Source organism: Narcine bancroftii, chromosome 3 (genome assembly GCF_036971445.1).
Source record: "Narcine bancroftii isolate sNarBan1 chromosome 3, sNarBan1.hap1, whole genome shotgun sequence".
Classification (NCBI taxonomy): domain Eukaryota; kingdom Metazoa; phylum Chordata; class Chondrichthyes; order Torpediniformes; family Narcinidae; genus Narcine; species Narcine bancroftii.
In genome coordinates, this window is record NC_091471.1 from 9,322,986 (window position 1) to 9,345,058 (window position 22,073).

Here is a 22,073-nt window from a genome sequence, read left to right on the forward strand (position 1 = left end):
GAGTTACACCACATTTGTCCTTCATTTGTTCAAAAGATAATTTATTTCCCGAAAAACAATTTCCAATTCTTTTGATCCCTTTTCTCTCCCATTCTCTAAGGCACACATGTCAAACTCTGGCCCGCGGGTCAAATTTGGCCCGCGATATAATTATATTTGGCCCGCAAGATCATATTAAATATATATTAGAGTTGGCCCGCTGGCCGCCGCGCCAGTATAGCGCATGCACACTGAAGGTGAAAATGAAGACGCCGGAGGTGTGGAGGGATCTCAGAGTCCCGAATCCCGGGGATCGGAGCGCCGTACTCAGCCCGCCCGGCTCCAGGACACACACACGCGGCTGGAGTTGGGGACCATCCTCACTGGGTCTGTGCTTCAGCAGCGACACCGCACCGAACGTCTCGTTGGCGATGCCTTCCCCCTCACTCCGTGCGCGGCGGACCCTGCCTCCAGCTCCTTTTGTTGGAAACGAGCCCGGCGCCATGAGATCGCAGTTTAATCCCTCTCCAACCATGGGAGGGGGTGGGAGCAACGCGCTCTTCTCAGCCAATTCCTCCACCGCCCCGGACGCCGGCGTTTCAACGGGGGGTTCGGGTGCCTTCGTCAGGCGACCGACCTGTTGGTCCAAGACAAGGGGAGAGCGTAAAAACTCCACACAGATAGCACCTGAACTCGGGTGAACGTGGAGCTGTGACCCCACATTCCACATCAGGACTGTGTGTAAGATTGGGAGCAGTGAGACGGAAGCTTATTTTGTTCCTGTGATTTAAGCCTTTCTTGGGGTGGGGGGGGGTGGGTCCTTCTCTGACCACTTGCCTAACAATTTACCTAATCAGATGTGGAGTTACCACAATACAACAGTTCTCAACCTTTTTCTTTCCACTCGCATCCCTGTGCCATTGGTGCTCTGTGATTAGTAAGGGATTGCTTAAGGTGGTCTGTGGGTGGGAAGAAAAAGTTTGAAGACCACTGCTTTAATCATCCCTCATTGACTCGTCATGTGCAAGGTTTCAGAACGCTAAAGGAAATGGGCCAATGACAATTTTTCTCAAGCAAAATATTTCAGTAACAATTGGGTCTAGAGCAGTGATTCTCACCCTTTCCTTCCCACTCACATCCCACCTTAAGCAATCCCTTACTAATTACAGAGTTCCGATGGCATAGGGCACACATGTCAAACTCTGGCCCGTGGGCCAAATTTGGCCCGCGATATAATTATATTTGGCCCGCAAGATCATTTCAAAAATGTATTGGAGGTGGCCCGCTGGCCGCCGCGCCAGTATAGCACATGCACAGTAATACAACAAATCCCAGAATGCATTGGCGTCAGCCCGCTAATCGCCCCCACCTCCTCTGTTTACATTGCAGGGTCTCACCGTGGACTCTGGTTTTGGGGCCTGGCCGGTGTCAGGGGAAGCCAAGGCCGCTTCCCAGCGCCCGGAACCGGAGGCCTCGGGCCTGACCTCGCCAAGACAGTTGCCCACTCCCCCTCCCTGCCGCAGGCCGATCCACGACTCACGGTGACGGGGCCGCTGATCTGCCGAGATGCTGCCCTGCAGCGAGAGCCGATGCCCCCGCACTGTTGTTGTCCAACCTGATCGCCCGCAAACCCCGCCCTCCCGCACACAGGCCTGAGTAAGTATTATGAACTTTAATCTCAGGATAAAACGATCTTCCAATAGTTTCATGTCACAGTGATAAATATATTCCTGGTTAAAAATGGTCCTGCACCTGCTCTAAAGGAAAGGTTATCTATTGTGAAAGGGATTAGTTGATTTTATGTCAATATTAATTTTGGTAGTTGATAATTTGTTTTTTCCTTTCTACGTAAATCTTCTTCCAAATGTTGAGCAAATGGTGCAGTACTGGTGAATTCCTATGTTCTTCATTAATGGCTGATAATTTAATTTGTATAGATGGCCTAGATTATTATCTGGTTGAATATCTAGGTATCGGATTGCTTGTGTTTGCCATTTAAATGGTGATTCTTTCTTAAACTTTGTGAAATCCGCATTATTCATTGGCATCACTTCACTTTTATTTGCATTGATCTTGTACCCCGATACTTCTCCATATTCCTTCAATTTCTTATGTAATTCTTTTATTGATAATTCTGGTTCTGTTAAGTATGATGTCATCTGCAAATAGACTGATTTTATATTCCCTCTTTTATTTTTATCCCCCTTATTTTATGTTCTTATCAGTTCTGCTAACGCGAACAGTAAGGGAGATAGTGGACATCCCTGCCTAGTTGACCTGCTTAATTTAAATTGGTTTGATATATATCCATTCACTGTCACCTTCGCCAATGGTCCCTTACATAATGCTTTAATCCAATTAATACCTAGTGTCGCCGAGAATATTCTCCCAGAATCACAGTGCGGCTTTCGCGCAAACAGAGGAACTACTGACATGGTCTTTGCCCTCAGACAGCTCCAAGAAAAGTGCAGAGAACAAAACAAAGGACTCTACATCACCTTTGTTGACCTCACCAAAGCCTTCGACACCGTGAGCAGGAAAGGGCTTTGGCAAATACTAGAGCGTATCGGATGCCCCCCAAAGTTCCTCAACATGGTTATCCAACTGCACGAAAACCAACAAGGTCGGGTCAGATACAGCAATGAGCTCTCTGAACCCTTCTTCATTAACAATGGCGTGAAGCAAGGCTGTGTTCTCACACCAACCCTCTTTTCAATCTTCTTCAGCATGATGCTGAACCAAGCCATGAAAAACCTCAACAATGAAGACGCTGTTTACATCCGGTACCGCACGGATGGCAGTCTCTTCAATCTGAGGCGCCTGCAAGCTCACACCAAGACACAAGAGAAACTTGTCCGTGAACTACTCTTTGCAGACGATGCTGCTTTAGTTCCCCATTCAGAGCCAGCTCTTCAGCGCTTGACGTCCTGTTTTACGGAAACTGCCAAATTGTTTGGCCTGGAAGTCAGCCTGAAGAAAACGGAGGTCCTCCATCAGCCAGCTCCCCACCATGACTACCAGCCCCCCCACATCTCCATCGGGCACACAAAACTCAGAACGGTCAACCAGTTTACCTATCTCGGCTGCACCATTTCATCAGATACAAGGATCGACAACGAGATAGACAACAGACTTGCCAAGGCAAATAGCGCCTTTGGAAGACTACACAAAAGAGTCTGGAAAAACAACCAACTGAAAAACCTCACAAAGATAAGCGTATACAGAGCCGTTGTCATACCCACACTCTTGTTCGGCTCCGAATCATGGGTCCTCTACCGGCATCATCTACGGCTCCTAGAACGCTTCCACCAGCGTTGTCTCCGCTCCATCCTCAACATTCATTGGAGCGATTTCATCCCTAACATCGAAGTACTCGAGATGGCAGAGGCCAACAGCATCGAGTCCACGCTGCTGAAGATCCAGCTGCGCTGGGTGGGTCACGTCTCCAAAATGGAGGACCATCACCTTCCCAAGATCGTGTTATATGGCGAGCTCTCCACTGGCCACTGTGACAGAGGTGCACCAAAGAAGAGGTACAAGGACTGCCTAAAGAAATCTCTTGGTGCTTGCCACATTGACCACCGCCAGTGGGCTGATATCACCTCAAACCGTACATCTTGGCGCCTCACAGTTTGGCGGGCAGCAACCTCCTTTGAAGAAGACCGCAGAGCCCACCTCACTGACAAAAGACAAAGGAGGAAAAACCCAACACCCAACCCCAACCAACCAATTTTCCCCTGCAACCGTGTCTGCCTGTCCCTCATCGGACTTGTCAGTCACAAACGAGCCTGCAGCTGACGTGGACATTTACCCCCTCCATAAATCTTCGTCCGCGAAGCCAAGCCAAAGATTTCTCTGGTAGGTTGAACCTCTGTAGTACTTTAAATAAATAATTCCATTCTTCTCTGTCAAAGGCTTTCTCTGCGTCTAAGCCAACCGCCACTGTTGGCGTCTTGTTTCCTTGTACTGCATGGATTAAGTTAATGAACTTACAGATATTTTCCGTTGTTGGTCTTTTCTTAATAAATCCAGTTTGATCTAGTTTTACTATTTTTGGTACACAGTCGGCCAATCTGTTTGCTAATAGTTTAACTATTATCTAATAATCTGAGTTGAGTAGAGATATTGGTCTATACGATGCTGGTGTTAGTGGATCTTTCCCCATTTTTGGTATTACTGTAATTATTGCTGTTTTGCATGAATCTGTCATGTTTTGTGTTTCTTCAATCTGGTTCATTACTTCCAGGAGAGGAGAATTAATGTCTTTAAATGTTTTATAGAATTCTATTGGGAGTCGGCCCTCTCCCAGCATTTTATTGTTCGGTAGTTTTTTTTTAATATATCCTGCATTTACTCTATTTCAAATTATTTTATTAATTTGTTTTACTCCTTGCAATTTCGGTAGTTCAATTTTAGCTAGAAATTCATCTCTTTTGTCTTCTTTCCCTTCGTTCTCAGTTCGATATAATTGCTTGTAGAATTCTTAGAAGTTTTCATTGATCTCTGTTGGGTTATATGTAATTTGTTTGTCCTTTTTCCTTGATGTCAATATCATTCTTTTAGTTTGTTCTGTGTTAAGCTGCCAAGCTAGTATTTTGTGCATTTTTTCCTCCTAGCTCATAATACTTCTGCTTTGTCTTCATTACATTCTTCTCCACCTTATACGTTTGTAGTGTTTCGTATTTTATTTTTTTGTCTGCCAATTCTCTTCTTTTTGTTATATCATCCCTTGTTGCTAGTTCTTTTTCTGTACTTACTATTTCCCTTTCCAGCTGTTTTATTTCCCGATTGTAGTCCTTCTTCATCTTAGTTACATAACTTATTACCCTCTGATGAAGGCTTTCATTGCATCACATAATATAAATTTATCTTTCACTGATTCCATATTTATTTCAAAGTACATTTTAATTTGGTGCTCAATGAATTCTCTAAAATCCTGTCTTTTAAGTAGCATGGAGTTTAATCTCCATCTGTACATTCTTGGTGGGATGTCCTCCAGCTCTATTGCTAATAACATGGGTGAGTGATCCGATAACAATCCAGCTTTATATTCACTTTTCGTTACTCTTCCTTGGATGTGGGCTGACAACAGGAACAGGTCTATCCTTGAGTATGCTTTATGTCTACCCGAATAATGAGTATTCCTTCTCCTTTGGGTGTTGTCTCCTCCATATAACCAAAAGTTGCATTTCCTGCATCGATTTAACCATAAATTTGGTTACTTTGTTCTTTCAGCTAGTCTTTTTTTCCCCCACAGTTTTATCCATCTTTGAGTCCAAAGGTTAAAGTCCCCTCCTATCAGTATATTCCCCTGCATATCCGCAATCTTCAAAAAGATATCTTGCATAAATTTCTGATCCTCTTCATTAGGTGCATATACATTGAGCAAATTCCAAAATTCTGAATATATCTGACACTTTATCAATACATACCTCCCTGCTGGATCTATTATTTCCTCCTCTATTTTGATTGGTACATTTTCATTGATTAATATAGCTACTCCTCTGGTTTTTGAGTTATATGATGCTGCCATTACGTGCCCTACCCAGTCTCCCCTTAATTTCTTATGTTCCACTTCAGTTAGATGTGTTTCCTGCACGAATGGTATATCAATTTTTTCTTTCTTCAGTAAATTTAACAGCCTCTTCCTTTTGATTTGGTTATGTATTCTGTTAATATTTATAGTCATATAGTTCAACATGGCCATTTCATACTTTGTTTACCTCTCATTTCTGCTTCCTCATCACCACCTTTCCCCCATATCCATTTCTGTTTTCTTTTTCTGAACACACTGTAAGACACTTCTAAAACAAAATTTTTCCACTATTCCCACATCTAAAATTCCCTTAACCACAAATGGCCCCCCCTCGCAGAGTTGCCCCTTGTCCCTTGCCAGGCAACCACAACTCCGCTCTCCATTTGGATTGTGAACCCGCTCGCAAACGTAAATTGATTTCGCAGTGACTGTTATTCTCTCCCACCGAAGACTTTTATCTTCACATAGAACAAAGCTCACCCTCTTTATTTCCCCTCAATTCCTTTCTTCCCTTTTCTTCCCCTCCTTAGTTCTTACTTATACATTATTTTTCTTCTTTATATGAAGTTTGTCATCATTCTTGTTACATCTCTTCATATCTCTTTCTGTTTTGCAGGCGTTCTGCAAATTCTCATGCTTTCTCCGGATCCGAGAACAGTCTGCTTTGCTGCCGCGAGATAACTATTTTAAGCACCGCTAGATATCTTAACATAAATTTATAGCCTTTCTTCCATAGGATCGATTTTGCTGCGTTAAACTCCTTCCTCTTCTTCAGGAGCTCAAAACTTATGTCTGGGTAGAAAAAATTTTTTGTATTCCAGTGGTTTTTTTGTCTTTCCTCATTTTTTTCATTGCCTTCTCCAATATATTTTCTCTTGTCGTATATCTCAGGAATTTTACTAAAATGGATCTTGGTTTTTATTGTGGCTGTGGTTTCGGGGCTAATGTTCTGTGTGCCCTTTCTATTTCCATTCCTTCCTGCATTTCTAGCATTCTCAGGACCTTGGGGGATCCATTTTTTTTTTAAATTCTTTCATACCTTTGCCTTCTTTATCTTCCATAAGACCCACTATCTTTATATTGTTTCTCCTACTATAGTTTTCCATTATATCTATCTGCTGAGCTAACAACTCCTGTGTTTCTTTAACTTTATCAGTTTTTTTCAATTTTCTTTTTAAGTCGTCCACTTCTATTTCTACGGCTGTTTCTCATTCTTCCACCTTGTCTAATCTTTTCTCTATTTCTGTTATGACCAGCTCTAATCTACTTACTTTTTCTTCTGTACTTTTCATTCTTTTTTATTTCACTAAATTCTCGTGTCAGCCATTCTTTTAATGCTTCCATATATTCTTGTTTTTTTTTAAATCTATGTATTCACTTTATCTTCTATTTCTCTGTGCAGAGCTTGATGTTCTCCTTCTTCTTCTTCTGTGTCTGCTCGAGGGTTTGTCTCTTCTACTTCTCTTCCTTGTATCTGTATCTCTTCTGACTTTCTTGTTGGGCTGTTTGTCTGTTTGTTGGGTATTTTTTTTTAATGGTGTCTTGATTTTGGTCCTATTCTTCTGGGCTGGTTATCAGTTGTGTCTCTGGTTTCCTTTTTTCATTCTCACCCCTCCCGCTCCCGTTATTTTCTGTATCTTCCTGCCGGGTGCCCTGCTGTCGGGTCTCTTTCAGCTGTTCGTGCTGTAGAGTTCCACTCCACAGCTGGTCTCCCCCCCCAACCGTCGGTGTTGTCTTTGTCGTGCATGCGCGATTTCTCGTGCATGCGCAGCTGTGCACCTCTGTTTGGCTCCATGAGCCATCTTTGCAGTCCTGCGTTCGATGGGTCGTGACCCTGCGGGGTTTCCACTGACCTCCGGGAGTGGGCTCCTCTTTCCATGGCGGGTCCCTGCTTTTTCGTACAGGTAAGGCTTTCACTTTTCTCTTCCGGTATCTTTCTTTCTTCTTTTCTTCCCGTTGTTTTTGGCTTTTCTTTCTTTGGTGCCATTTCCTCCACACCTTTATTTTTATTTGTTGTGATTTGTGTGTTTTTGTTTTTTCCTCACTTTTTTCCTTTTCTGGAGAGGGCTGGTATTCTCCTACCGGCCACTACTCCATCACGTGACTCCTGCCCCCATCTGCCATTTTTCAGCCCTTCTTCCCATGGGCCGTGAGAAGGCTGAACGGTCAAAGGAGCTGCTCACACTCACCCTCTGAGACTCTCCTATTCTCAAAACTATATTTGTTTGTATGTATGAATACATGTCCTGCATACATATTACATGCATGTTAATTCCAGTTGCATGTTTTGCACCACGGATAGGAGAACGTTGTTTCGTTGGTACTTGTACAATCAGATGACAAAATTGACAAAGAAAAAAGTTATTGCATATGCCTCTCCTGGATGCAGTCTGATGACAATCAGATCTTGTAGCAGATAATAAAAATCTCATTACCACTGTGACCAAACTGCACTATTTATCAGCGAACAAAGAGAAGATTGATGGACACAGTCACTCATGGAGAAAAATAATCCAAGTCTCAGGATGCTTTATTGACAATTTAGCATGCTCTTAAATGCAGAGTCAGAAATTAGTTTGGAACCAAGGAAAGCACACCAGTGTTTCACAAAGAACTTCTGCAAAGCAAACCCTTTTTAATCACCTTTAAAGTGAAAATGATCACACTATGTAATCTATCCTCTCCCTTTTGCTAATATTACCTCGCTCGATCTTAAAGTTGTCGAAAAATCAAAAACTGTGCCCCTCGAATGCAAGGTCTTGGAATGAGAGGAACAAGTTAAGAGAATCAACATTTAGCCAGAAGAATGACATTAGGCCTCTGGGTAAAATGTGAAAAGAATAAGAAGCAGCAAAAAGAATGAAAATAGACCAGAAGCCTCTAATTAACTATCACTTGTGCAGTGTTTCAGGTGAAGGATATACAAACCTGTTGGCCTGAAGAGCACTAAGCAAAGCATGAACATCAGGGCAATCTCAACAATTGGACCATAGAAACAAAATTCAGACATAATGATGGCACAGGTGCCTAACCTTTTATCCAGGATCATCAGGACCGGACGCCTGCCATTGTTTGGGATCTTTCAGAATCATTTTGATTTCTGTCCCTTTCAGCCCACTGCCTCCTCCACCCACCCTCCCCCCCAGCCTGCCTGAGTGGCGCTGCCATCTCCACCCCTCCCGCCTGCTCAAGTGGCGCTGCCTTCTCCCCCTCCTGCCCGAGTGGCGCTGCCATTTCCTCCTCCCCTCGCCTGCCCGAGTGGCGCTGCCGTCTCTCTCTCTCCCTCCCACCTGAATCACGCTGCCATCTCTCCCACCCCACCCCTCCCTCCCCCCCCCCCCACCCCCCACTGTACAAGCACCAGGAGAGCGGCCCCCTTCTCGGTTCCCCAGCACTAGTAGCAACAATGACCATTGAGCCGCTGCCACCAGGCCCAATGAAAGCACCGTGATGCTGGATGAGCGCCAGTATAGGCATCGGACTTGTCAGCCACAAACGAGCCTGCAGCTGACGTGGACATTTACCCCCTCCATAAATCTTCGTCCGCAAAGCCAAGCCAAAGAAAAGAAATAAAGAGGAACACGACAGGATAGACAGGAGTTGAGCGTGGGTTGTGTCGGGACATATTTGGTGCCAAACTCCATCTTTGATGAGCAAATGTCATCTAACCTGACCTTCTCCAGCAAACAATAGGAGTTAGTCTTCTTGGTCAAGCTGTTGTCTTTAGGTAAACAAATCCCAAGAGTGACCTTTCTGCGCACTCTGTCAAAACCTTTGAAAAGAGCTTTTAGCAGCCAGAGCGTCTCCTGCTTCTGCTTTAATTACATCATTTAAATTAGCATCTACTTGTGAATTGTGCACAGCATTCTCCATAGTTTCTGTAAATTCACTGAATATGAATTCTTCAATATTTCAAATAAGATCTGTTTTAAAGTGTGTGCATGTATGTAGCCTACTCTAATTTTACCAATTTCTCCCAAATACATCTACAAATATTCTATTACACCCTGAAATTACAGAGAAAACAATCTAAAAGGCTGTCCAACCTCTCCTTATTTCTGATACTCTCTAATCCTAGCAACATCTTGGGGAAAATCACTTCCCCCAACCTCTCCAAAGCCTCCATGACCTTCCTATAATCCAGCAACCAGAAATGCACACAACATTCCAAATATGGCCCAAGGATTAATACAGCTATAACATGACTTCCCGACTTTTATACTAAATGCCATGAGTGACGAAGGCAGGCCTTCTTTACTACCCTTTGTTACCATTTTCAGGGATCTATGGACGTACCCCAAGATGTCTCTGCACATCATTGCTTGTAATGGTCCTGTCATTTACCATAATCATCACCCTTGCGTTTGACTTCAAAAAGTACAACACCTCACATTTAACTGCCTTTTCTCCATCCACATCTCTGATTTATGTTCTTTTGCATCCTTTGAAAAACTCATGATTCACAAATCCACCTGTGCAGCGACAGTAAGCTTATTGACCATCCTGTTTACATTTTTGCCAAATAATTTGTATATCACAAAGCGAGGTTCCAATGCTAATCTGCAAAGTCAGTGATAGATTCTCTCCTTCCATTACCCTGCTATCTATGGCCAAGCTCATTTTTAATCCAATCAATAGTCACCTCAGATCCCAGATGCCATACAATCTTCTGGATTAGCCTATCTAAGAGGGACCTTATCAAATCAATTAATGAAGTCCATCCACTGCCCAATCTTCATCACCCCTTTAAAAATGCAACTGTTCACAAGACATCCCCAAAAACATTTTTTTTTTAAATGACCAACTTGCACAAGCCTATGCAGACTATATTGAATAAGACCATGCTTTTTCCATATGTAAGCAAATCCTGTCCCAAAGAATCCATTCCATATAGCTTTCCCTAAACTGAAGCAAGGTTCATCACCTTATAATTTTATAAATTATCCCTGCTGCCCTTCTTAAACAAAAGAACAACACAAGCTTACTCCTCACGCATGGCAAGTGAATTCAGGGGTAAAATACAAAAGTCTGCAGACACCATGATTGAAGTAACTCAGTAGATCAAACATAGCAAAGATGAAGATACATAACCACATTTCAGGCAAGTCAAACACAAAAGTCCGCAGCACAGAATTCAGTGACCCATTTGACATGCACACATTGACTCCACAGATTCAGCAGACAAAAATACAGGTAGATTTTCCAACTGTGCACAGAACTTGGGGCACTCACCGTCCTTAGAACAAGTTGGTGCGTCAGATCATCTTCCACCTTGAGCTTGTATTCTTTTTTTGATCCCTCCAACACACACCCTGAACAATAAAAAATAAAAACTCTAAATAAGACTTAATGCTCCCAGCAATGTATGCAAAAATGTACAACAGATTTGAAAATCAAAGCACATTTTTAACTCCATGGTCATATTGAGAATTGCATTGGTGGATTATGGGAGCCAAGTATCATATTTATACAAACGTCTTTCAAAACCTTAGCATGCCTTAATGTTCATTAGAATAGATTAAGTATTTTCAAAGCACCATCACAGCCACAAGGTAACAAGCACAATAGCAATTCCACTACAACTCAGCATCAAGATCAGCCCTGAAAGTCATCTGCCTGAAATTTCAGCGCAAGTTCAAATTTATTGTCATGTGTTGCCAAGGAAGAGTGATAAAGTTTATTTTGCTTACAACATATACACAGTGCAGTTATAAAAACAGGGTCCAAAATGCAGTAACAGTTGGTATGCAGTGAAGGCAACTTAATTTTACTTTTTTGTCCTTGAATCAGGTACCCCTTCTACACAGCGATCCGATTTAATTGGCCAGCTCAGGTCATTCACACTCAACCAAGAAAAGCTGGGTCACTGCAACAAGGACCCAGCATCCCTTTGCAAAAGGAGACGGGGCCTGCAGCATTACACCATTGGCATCCCAGATGGGCAGGTCAGCTTTTTGTACAGGAGCCGGTGTCGAGATCCAGCCTATGAGTATTGTCATTTGTTAACTTTTATAACAGTGAATAATCCCCCCCCCCAAAAAAATCTACAACATTCTTACTCTAGAATTGATTTTCTAATTAAATCATGAACATCAAGGAATATCTGATCATACTCCTGTTATTTTGACTTTGAATTTTTCGGATGTTGCTTTTGCAAAAGACGACGGAGATTCAATACCACTCTACTTGCAGACAAAGAATTCCTTTTTTTTTGGAGAAGCAAATACAGTTTTTTGTTTACCAACTCCTCCCTATTGATACCTGATTTGATTGTTTGGGATACAGGACAAATCACGATTATACAGCAAATATTAAAACCAACAAAGATTGGAATTAATTGATCAATTTACAATTTGCTCAAGACAAAACTCCAGAATTGTACTAGAACTCAAAACTAAATTTGACCCTCGCTCTCTGTGAAAAATCTAGTAAATTACTAACTGGACAATTGAAGGGAATTACAGCTAAAAAATAAATCAACAAGATTTGGATGAGAAATGGTAAAATGACAGCAGATCATTTTAAGATAAATGAGACTTTTAGAGAATTTTATTCTAACCTTTATAGATGTGAATTGAATAATAATTTCACTTCAATGCTGGATTTATTTTAAGATCGACTTAACTTATCTATGTTTTATCAGGAAAAGCATACAAGAATGGAGGCACCCATTTCTCAGGAGGAAATATCTTTCACAATTTCCTCATTACAGTCTGGTAAATCTCCAGGGCCAGGCAGATATCCTGTTGAATTTTATAAATCTTTCTCCAAATGGCTTGTACCTCAATTAAGCTCCATGTATGATGACTTATTTAAGGATGAGAAGCTTCCTTCATCTTTTAATGAGGCTAGAATATCTCTTATTCTGAAAAAGGGAAAGAGCCAACAGAATGTACATCTTATATATCTATTCCGTTACTTATGTAGATATGAAGATTTTATCTAAAGTTCTAGTTCAGATTAGAAAATATTCTATCATTAATTATTGATTCCAACCAAACTCGTTTTATTAAATATCATTATTATAACATATCGATTATTGAACATCTTGTATTTACCTTCCACCACAGCAATAGAATGTGTTCTTTCATTAGATGTTGAGAAAGCATTTGATAGGGTGGAATGGAAATATTTGTTTGCCACTTTTGCAAATTTAATTTTGGACCAGATTTTATGAAATGGATTAAATTATATTCATATCCTACAGTTTTAATTAGCTCTAATTTACAACAATCAAAGCTTTTTAGGCTGTATAGGGGAACTCAGCAAGGTTTCCCACCAAGTCCTTTGCTTTTTGATTTGGTACTAGAACTTTTAGCTGTTGAGACCAGAGATTTTGCAGGAATAACTAGAAATAGAGTTGAACATAAAGTATCCTAACATGATTTTTATCTCAAATCCTGAGGTTTCTATACTAAATGTATTAATTTTGCTTACCCAAGTTAATAAGTTTTTGGATTACAAATTAAATTTACACAAGATTGAACCAATTCCACAAAAAAGATCTTTTTCAAGATCTTGTCGCGGATCGAGCGACTGCAGTTAGACAGGCAGAATCACCGCTCCAGTTGTCCAACTCAAAATGGCGCAGGTCGCCCTTCATTCCCGAGAAGCCCGCGGTTGATGTCACGTGTTGCCCAGGGAAACTCCTCGCTTCCGGGTGGCGCACCATCGGCCAGGGAATGACACCGCGATGTGACTTCCAGAAGCCAGTGCATACGTCACCAGAAGTGGGTGTTCCCCTGCGCATAGGGAGAGGAATTCAAATAATAAAGTCAGTTACTGGTTCACCCTCACACACTGTGCACTTCTTTATTCTGTAGTGCTGCTATAGCATGAGCTACAATATTTCAATTTCCCATTTAAAATAGTGAAAGACCAATTTAGATAATTGGGAATTATCTAAAACAAGAGGTCAAAATCTATTAAAAGAAAACATTTTGATATTATTTAATCAGACTAAAGAATTATTATCGGGATGGTCACCTTTATCTATTACAATGATTGGATATATCGAATCGAATAAAAATTTAGAAAAAATATTCATTTTAAATCTTTTTCAAGCTTCACCAACTTTCATTCCTAAATCTTTTTTGATTTAGTGGAATTGTTTATTTCCTCATACATATAGCAAGGAAAACAACCGTGCATAAATAAAGTTCATCTTCAAAAGACTAAATGGAACGGGGGACTATCATTTCCAAATCTTAGATTTTACTCTTTGGGAGTTAACATATGGAATCTACTTTTATTGATACATTTTGATAAACTACTGAACCGTCCCTCTTGGGTAGAAATGGAATTGAATTACTCGAAAAATTCATCCATTTTAAATATTTTAGGATCCTCTTTACCCCTCTCCTCTTCTAAATTAACACAATCTGAGAAATGGGTTGACAATATAGACACAATTTAGGAATTTTTTGGCCACAATAGTTTACATTTGGCACCGTGCAAACAGAAGACAGAGGACATGTCCATGCGGAAATGAGGGTATTCAAAATGATGGTAAATGAGAGTTCAAGCTTTGGCCTTATGTCAGAGCACAGGAATTATAAGTGATTTGACTGAATTGCACTGAATTGATGTCAAGACAAAGTCTATTCCTGCTTCTATTTAATTTTGAGACACAGCACAGTAACAGGCCCTTCCAACCGACAAGCCCATGCTGTCCAAATATACCCATGACACCAATTAATCTTCTAATGCTGCCATGTGGGAGGAAATTGGAGCAGCCAGATGAAATGTTTGCAGACACGGGGAGAATACTCCATACAGACAGGGCCAAATTTAAATTCTGATCTCTGGCAGTGTTGTGACACACACACCCTTTTTCATTTTCTAAGATTCTTGTAACATTAACCAGATATCACACTTGTCCACATAATTGATTTTAGACCTCCAGGAACCTCAATCTATAGAAAGAACCAGTATTCAGGAAAAGTGCCTTACCTGGATAAATGTTGAGAAGCACATGAGAAGTTGACAAAACAATTTGTTTTCTTTTGCCAAAATTCTCTATAATTTAGCAATCCCCTAAACTAGACTTTATTGTCACCCATTTGTTAGCAGTTTTAAAAGACAGCTTCTGCAGTGGTATGCATCAGTCTCCCACAACCAAGTTACACTGTGAAACATAGCCTCAACTTGCACCAGACTGTTGGGGAAGGGGGATGGGGAAGAGGAGGAGGGGAGGTGAGGGGCGGCGAGGAGGAGGGGAGGGGAGGCATGGAGTGAAGGAGAATGACAGGAAGGGAGTTCCAATGCAAAAATGTGTGTAGGCCAGAGTTCAGTGAAATACATAAATGTGCCTGAGAAAAATCAGGTGGTCACATAGCATCCATAGAAAGCAAAAGATTGGAGGTGTTGTGGACAGTGAGGAGGGCTTTCAAAGCTTGCAGAAGGATGTGGACCAGCTGGAAAAATTAGCTGAAAAATGGCAGATGGAATTTAATGCAGACAAGTAGGAGGTGCTGCATTTTGGAAGGACTAACCAAGAAAGGACAAACACGGTAAATGGTCGGCCATTGAGATGCCCAGTAGACCAGAGGGATCTGGGAATACTGAAAGTGGTGTCATAGGTGACTAGGGTTGTAAAGAGTGCTATTGGCATATTGACCTTGATAAATCAAAGTATTAAGTGTAGGAGTTGGGATGACATTGGGGGGTAGAAAGAGGAGGTCAAATTTGGAGCATTGTGCATTTTGGTCACCTAACTACAGGAAAGATATCAAGTTTGGAAGAGTACAGAGAAAATTTACTGGGATGTTGCTTGTACTTCAGGAACTGAGTTATAGAGAAAGGTTAAACAGGTTAGGACTTTATTCCCAGAACGTAGAAGATGAGGGGAGATTTGATAAAGGTATTCAAAATAAAGCAGGCTTTATTCCAGACATTAGGTAAGATACAAACCAGAGGACCTGGGTTAAGGGTGAAAGGGGAAAAGTTGAGGGGGAAACTACTTCACAGGGTGGTGGGGGCATGGAACAAGCTTCCAGCTGAAGTGGTGAATGAAGGCTCAGTTTTTGACATGGAAGAATTTGGGCAGGTATATTGGAGAGGTATGGAGGGTGATGGACTGGGTGCAGGTCAGTGGAACTGTTCAGAACAGATTAGAAGGGCCAAAGAGCCTGTTTCTCTGTTGTAATATTCGTTGGTTCTATGGCAAGCAATATTTCAAGTCTGAGCCCTTCATCAAGTAGAAGCAAAAACAGGGGAGGAGGGAGAAATGGAAAGTGGGGTCGCTTGGGCAACAGGAAGAGGTAGGCAGGGGGGGGCGGGGGTACTCAGGGCAGCAGGGTTCACCAGGCAGTGGGGTTAAGTTGGAGTCAGGCAGTGTGTGGCGTCAGGGCTTCGTGATAAATCAAGGTGGGCGGCAGGAAGCAGATTTTGTAGCATCCCTAAACCACCTGCTCTGAACCCACCCCCCCCCCCCAGCTGATCAGGGCCATGGCAACCACCCGCCCCTCAGGGCCAGGCCCCCAAATCCAAGCGCCCATCGGGGCCAGCCCCCCCCTGCCCAAACCCACACACCCGCCACTCAGGGCCAACCTCCCCCAAACCCCCCCACCTCTCAGGGCCTTCCGCCCCCCCCCCCCACCTCTCAGGGCCTTCCTCCCCCCCCCCACCTCTCAGGGCCGCCCTCCCCCCCCCCACCTCTCAGGGCCTTCCTCCCCCCCCCACCTCTCAGGGCCTTCCTCCCCCCCCCCCACCTCTCAGGGCCTTCCTCCCCCCCCCCCCACCTCTCAGGGCCTTCCTCCCCCCCCCCACCTCTCAGGGCCTTCCTCCCCCCCCCCACCTCTCAGGGCCGCCCTCCCCCCCCCCACCTCTCAGGGCCGCCCTCCCCCCCCCCACCTCTCAGGGCCTTCCTCCCCCCCCCACCTCTCAGGGCCTTCCTCCCCCCCCCCCACCTCTCAGGGCCTTCCTCCCCCCCCCCCCACCTCTCAGGGCCTTCCTCCGCCCCCCCACCTCTCAGGGCCTTCCTCCCCCCCCCACCTCTCAGGGCCTTCCTCCCCCCCCCACCTCTCAGGGCCTTCCTCCCCCCCCCACCTCTCAGGGCCTTCCTCCCCCCCCCACCTCTCAGGGCCTTCCTCCCCCCCCCCCACCTCTCAGGGCCTTCCTCCCCCCCCCCCACCTCTCAGGGCCTTCCTCCCCCCCCCCCCCACCTCTCAGGGCCTTCCTCCCCCCCCCCACCTCTCAGGGCCTTCCTCCCCCCCCCCCACCTCTCAGGGCCTTCCTCCCCCCCCCCCCACCTCTCAGGGCCTTCCTCCCCCCCCCCCACCTCTCAGGGCCGCCCTCCCCCCCCCCCACCTCTCAGGGCCTTCCACCCCCCCACCTCTCAGGGCCTTCCACCCCCCCACCTCTCAGGGCCTTCCACCCCCCCACCTCTCAGGGCCTTCCTCCCCCCCCCACCTCTCAGGGCCTTCCTCCCCCCCCCCACCTCTCAGGGCCTTCCTCCCACCCCCCCACCTCTCAGGGCCTTCCTCCCACCCCCCCACCTCTCAGGGCCTTCCTCCCACCCCCCCACCTCTCAGGGCCTTCCTCCCCCCCCCACCTCTCAGGGCCTTCCTCCCCCCCCCCACCTCTCAGGGCCTTCCTCCCCCCCCCACCTCTCAGGGCCTTCCTCCCCCCCCCACCTCTCAGGGCCTTCCTCCCCCCCCACCTCTCAGGGCCTTCCTCCCCCCCCCACCTCTCAGGGCCTTCCTCCCCCCCCCCCACCTCTCAGGGCCTTCCTCCCCCCCCCCCCCACCTCTCAGGGCCTTCCTCCCCCCCCCCACCTCTCAGGGCCTTCCTCCCCCCCCCCCCCACCTCTCAGGGCCTTCCTCCCCCCCCCCCACCTCTCAGGGCCTTCCTCCCCCCCCCCACCTCTCAGGGCCTTCCTCCCACCCCCACCTCTCAGGGCCGCCCTCCCCCCCCCCACCTCTCAGGGCCTTCCACCCCCCCACCTCTCAGGGCCTTCCACCCCCCCACCTCTCAGGGCCTTCCACCCCCCCACCTCTCAGGGCCTTCCACCCCCCCACCTCTCAGGGCCTTCCACCCCCCCACCTCTCAGGGCCTTCCACCCCCCCACCTCTCAGGGCCTTCCACCCCCCCACCTCTCAGGGCCTTCCACCCCCCCGCCTCTCAGGGCCTTCCACACCCCCACCTCTCAGGGCCTTCCACACCCCCACCTCTCAGGGCCTTCCTCCCCCCCCCACCTCTCAGGGCCTTCCACCCCCCCACCTCTCAGGGCCTTCCTCCCCCCCCCACCTCTCAGGGCCTTCCTCCCCCCCCCCCCCACCTCTCAGGGCCTTCCTCCCCCCCCCCACCTCTCAGGGCCTTCCTCCCACCCCCACCTCTCAGGGCCGCCCTCCCCCCCCCCACCTCTCAGGGCCTTCCACCCCCCCACCTCTCAGGGCCTTCCACCCCCCCACCTCTCAGGGCCTTCCACCCCCCCACCTCTCAGGGCCTTCCACCCCCCCACCTCTCAGGGCCTTCCACCCCCCCACCTCTCAGGGCCTTCCACCCCCCCACCTCTCAGGGCCTTCCACACCCCCACCTCTCAGGGCCTTCCTCCCCCCCCCACCTCTCAGGGCCTTCCACCCCCCCACCTCTCAGGGCCTTCCACACCCCCACCTCTCAGGGCCGCCCTCCCCCCCCCACCTCTCAGGACCTTCCACCCCCCCACCTCTCAGGGCCTTCCACCCCCCCACCTCTCAGGGCCTTCCTCCCCCCCCCCACCTCTCAGGGCCTTCCACCCCCCCCCCACTCAGGGCCACCCCCCCAACCCGCCCGCCTCTCGGGCAGCCCCCTCCGCCCCACAGGTCCCCTGCCCCGCCCCCTCTCGAGGCCAAGCCCTCCCCCCCCCCCGCGCGGGCCCGAGACCCCTCCCTCCCTCCAACTCGGGACCGGGCGCCGCTGCCCTCTCACCGAAGAGCCGCACGCTCGGGTTAAACGAGGCCACAGGCCGCTCTCTCCGTTCGTCCATGACACCCCCTCGCTCACGACGCCACCGCACTCTCCAGCCAATCACAGCTTCCCTCCGGCCGCATCCTTTTAACCAATCATTGACGCAGGAGGAGTTCTCCCTTCCAATCCTGGCAGGGGGGAGGGGCGTAATGATCTGATGGACGTTCCTATAGACCAATCGGAACAAGAGACTGTGCCCAGATGTTTGCGCGTACCGTCCAGCTTATAGTCCAATCAACGTGCAAGCCTCCCTATCAATCAAATGCCAGTCCGGACGTTGATTGACAGGTGTTGCTTCCAAAGCGTGTACCCAGCCTCATGGAGCAACACACTTATTCTTTAAAGTTTTTTTAAAATCCCCAAATGCTGCAAATGCAATGCACCCAATCTCAGCTTTGGCTCCAGCGTAATCTGGATGGGTTCAGGTTCAGAATCAGAATTTATTGCCATGAACACATCACAAAATTCGCTATTTTACGCAGCATCACGGTCCAAACATTTAGATAAATCACCATCCAAAAATATATAAAAAGAGTTCACAAAAAGTCAAAGAAAAGAAGTGTCTTAATGTGATGGTCCACCACCGGCCTACTGCAGCGGGCATTCTCTGTACCTGCAGGAGAGTCAGGGGGACAGGACAACATCTGGCCTGTTGTCAATCAGTCGGCCTGAATGGATCAAGCCCCACCTGGTCGGGTGTCAATCACCCTCCGGGATATAAGCCTGCGCCGGCCTCCAAAGTCTCACTCAGAGTTGCTACAGCCACAGCCAGCCTGGCTCTGTGGAAGTCTTTGTGGATGAAAGCCTGCTGTACAGTCTTGACCTTGTGTGTGACTGATTCTGGCTAACAGCGCACCACACATTTGTTCATTGATCATTCAGGAAACTGATGGCAGCGGGGAAGAAGCCACTGAGTGCTCCTCTTCAGGCTCCTGTACCTTTTTTCCCTGATGATACCAGAGTAGTTGGGGTTCTTAAGGATACTCACAGTATTTATAAAGTATCTCAACCTTCAGGAAAAATTTGGTTCAAGCGCTGGGGAATGGTCAGCATGGTGGGACTCCATGACTCAGAAACTATGATGGTCTCGAAGCTAAAACATTCTCCCCTCCTCACCTGCTCCAGCTTTCATTACACCATGACCAATGTGATTCTCTCCTTGAAAGTTCATTGTCACATGCACAGCGATAAACCTCCTTTTGTGACAGCTCCGCTAGTCAAGCCCCACATAGTACAACAGTTAAAGACAAAGCACAGAATTGCAGAGTCAGAGCAAAGGCAAATTAGTGAAATGCTACGAGGTTCATTAAGAAGTCTGGTAAAGGCATGATCTCAGACTCGTGAATTCACTGGCGTCACTAGGGGGCTGCTGAGGTGCGGACCACACTGGGTGACACTATCAGAGGGGGTGACACCAAAATGACTGCCTATAAATTTTTTGTGCAGTGTTTTCTCCATAGAAATTTATTAATTTTTGTAAAAATATCCCTGCAGTTAGTTATAACAACAAAAACATTTTTTTTGTTAGCCCAGCCTGAAGGCTACTAGCATCAAACCACACGAGGCAGAGTGCAGGTAAAACACTAGTTTTAAAAGGTGGAGGCGGCGGCCCCAGTCCGGGCACAGGGAGAGCAGCGGCGGCCCCGGCCCCAGTCCGGGCAGAGGGTAGGCGGCGGCGGCCCCGATCCGGGCAGGAGCAAGGGGGCGGCGGCGGCCCCAGCCTCGGTCGAGTAAGGCGGGCGGAGGCCACGGTCCGGGCAGAAATTAGGAGGCGGCGGCCCCAGTCCGGGCACAGGGAAAGCAGCGGTGGCCCCGGCCCCAGTCCGGGCAGAGGGTAGGCGGCGGCGGCCCCGATCCGGGCAGGAGCAAGGGGGAGGCGGCGGCCCCGGCCTCGGTCAAGTGAGGCAGGCGGAGGCCCCGGTCTGGGCAGGGAGGTGGAGGCGGCGGCCCCAGTCCGGACACAGGGATAGCAGCGGCGGCCCCGGCCACGGTCCGGGCAGGAGCAAGGAGGAGGCGGCGGCCCCAGCCTCGGTCGAGTAAGGCGGGCGGAGGCCACGGTCCGGGCAGAAATTAGGAGGCGGCGGCCCCAGTCCGGGCACAGGGAAAGCAGCGGTGGCCCCGGCCCCAGTCCGGGCAGAGGGTAGGCGGCGGCGGCACCGATCCGGGCAGGAGCAAGGGGGAGGCGGCGGCCCCGGCCTCAGTCAAGTGAGGCAGGCAGAGGCTCCGGTCCAGGCAGAAAGTTGGAGGCGGCGGCCCCAGTCCGGGCATAGGAAGAGCAGCGGCGGCCCCGGCCCCAGTCCGGGCAGTATGGACCGACCTAGGAGGGGAGGCAGACCCCTCCAGCCCGGGTAAGAAACCTGCATAGGAGAAGGCCACTCTGATATAAAACCTACGACCCAAGGACCTCGCTGCCACGTCCCAGCTTGCTTGGCCACGGCACACGAACCATGGGTGTAAAGGGTGGGGCCAGTACTGCGCGCACTGCACTCCACCTAAAAGCTCCTTTGCACAGGCCCAAGGACAGGTCCACGTCCTCCCCCTCCACGTCCTCCCCCTCCACGTCCTCCCCCTCAAAAGATGCTCACAAACTCAAGCTAGCATTCTGGAACATCAGAACCATGCTAGACAAGGCTGACAGCCACCGACCTGAACGTCGGTCTGCCCTCATTGCACATGAACTCCTCAGACTTGACATCGACATAGCCGCTCTCAGTGAAGTCTGCCTGGCAGATGTAGGCAGCCTCCAAGAATGCGGCGCGGGCTACACACTCTACTGGTCTGGCAAGCCTTTGGATGAACGATGCCTCTCTGGTGTAGGCTTCATGGTCAAGAACTCCATTGCCTCCAAACTCGAAAACCTCCCGACAGGCCACTCGGACCGAATCATGTCCATGCGACTCCCCCTTCAAAACAAGTGTCGCATCACCCTCATCAGTGTCTATGCTCCAACCCTCCAGGCGGAACCAGCAGAAAAGGACAAGTTCTACACTGACCTGCGCAATCTCATTCAACGCACCCCTACAGTCGACAAGGTTGTCATCCTTGGCGACTTCAACGCTCGCGTCGGCAAAGACTCAGAAACTTGGCCAGGAACCCTGGGCAAGCATGGTGTCGGCAAGTGCAACGACAATGGGCGCCTCCTGTTGGAGCTCTGCGCAGAACAGCGGCTTGTCATTACAAACACCCTTTTTCAGCAGAGGGACAGCCTTAAGACCACCTGGATGCATCCCCGATCCAAACACTGGCACCTCCTGGACTACGTCCTGGTGCGAGAAAGAGACAAACGAGATGTGCTCCACACCAGGGTCATGCCTAGCGCGGAATGCCACACTGACCACCGGCTGGTTCGCTGCAAGCTCAACCTTCACTTCAAGCCAAAGGCCAGGAACAGTAAAGCCCCCAGAAAGAGGTTCAATGTTGGAAACCTGCAGTCAGACGAAGTGAGAGGAAACTTCCAGGCAAACCTCAAAGCAAAGCTCGACGATGCAATCCGCCTCACGGACTCATCCCCTGAAACCCTCTGGGATCAGCTGAAGACTACCATACTGCAATCCACCGAAGAGGTACTGGGCTTCTCCTCCAGGAAAAACTGGTTCGATGATAACAGCCA

General features: G+C 47.8%; 1 protein-coding gene across 3 annotated transcripts in view; it reads right to left on the bottom strand.

The window, feature by feature from the left end:
* npm1b (nucleophosmin 1b) overlaps nucleotides 1–18,527 on the bottom strand; it is a 152,039-nt gene extending 133,512 nt beyond the window's left edge. For all 3 annotated transcript variants that reach the window (XM_069923487.1, XM_069923489.1, XM_069923488.1), the window contains exons 1-2: nucleotides 18,425–18,527; nucleotides 10,748–10,827 (exon numbers count right to left, since the gene is read on the bottom strand). In XM_069923487.1, the coding sequence (XP_069779588.1) occupies nucleotides 10,748–10,827; nucleotides 18,425–18,482 (138 nt within the window). In that variant the 5' untranslated portion in view covers nucleotides 18,483–18,527. The remainder of the gene's footprint in view (nucleotides 1–10,747; nucleotides 10,828–18,424) is intronic.
* Between the last annotated feature and the right edge of the window lie 3,546 nt (nucleotides 18,528–22,073).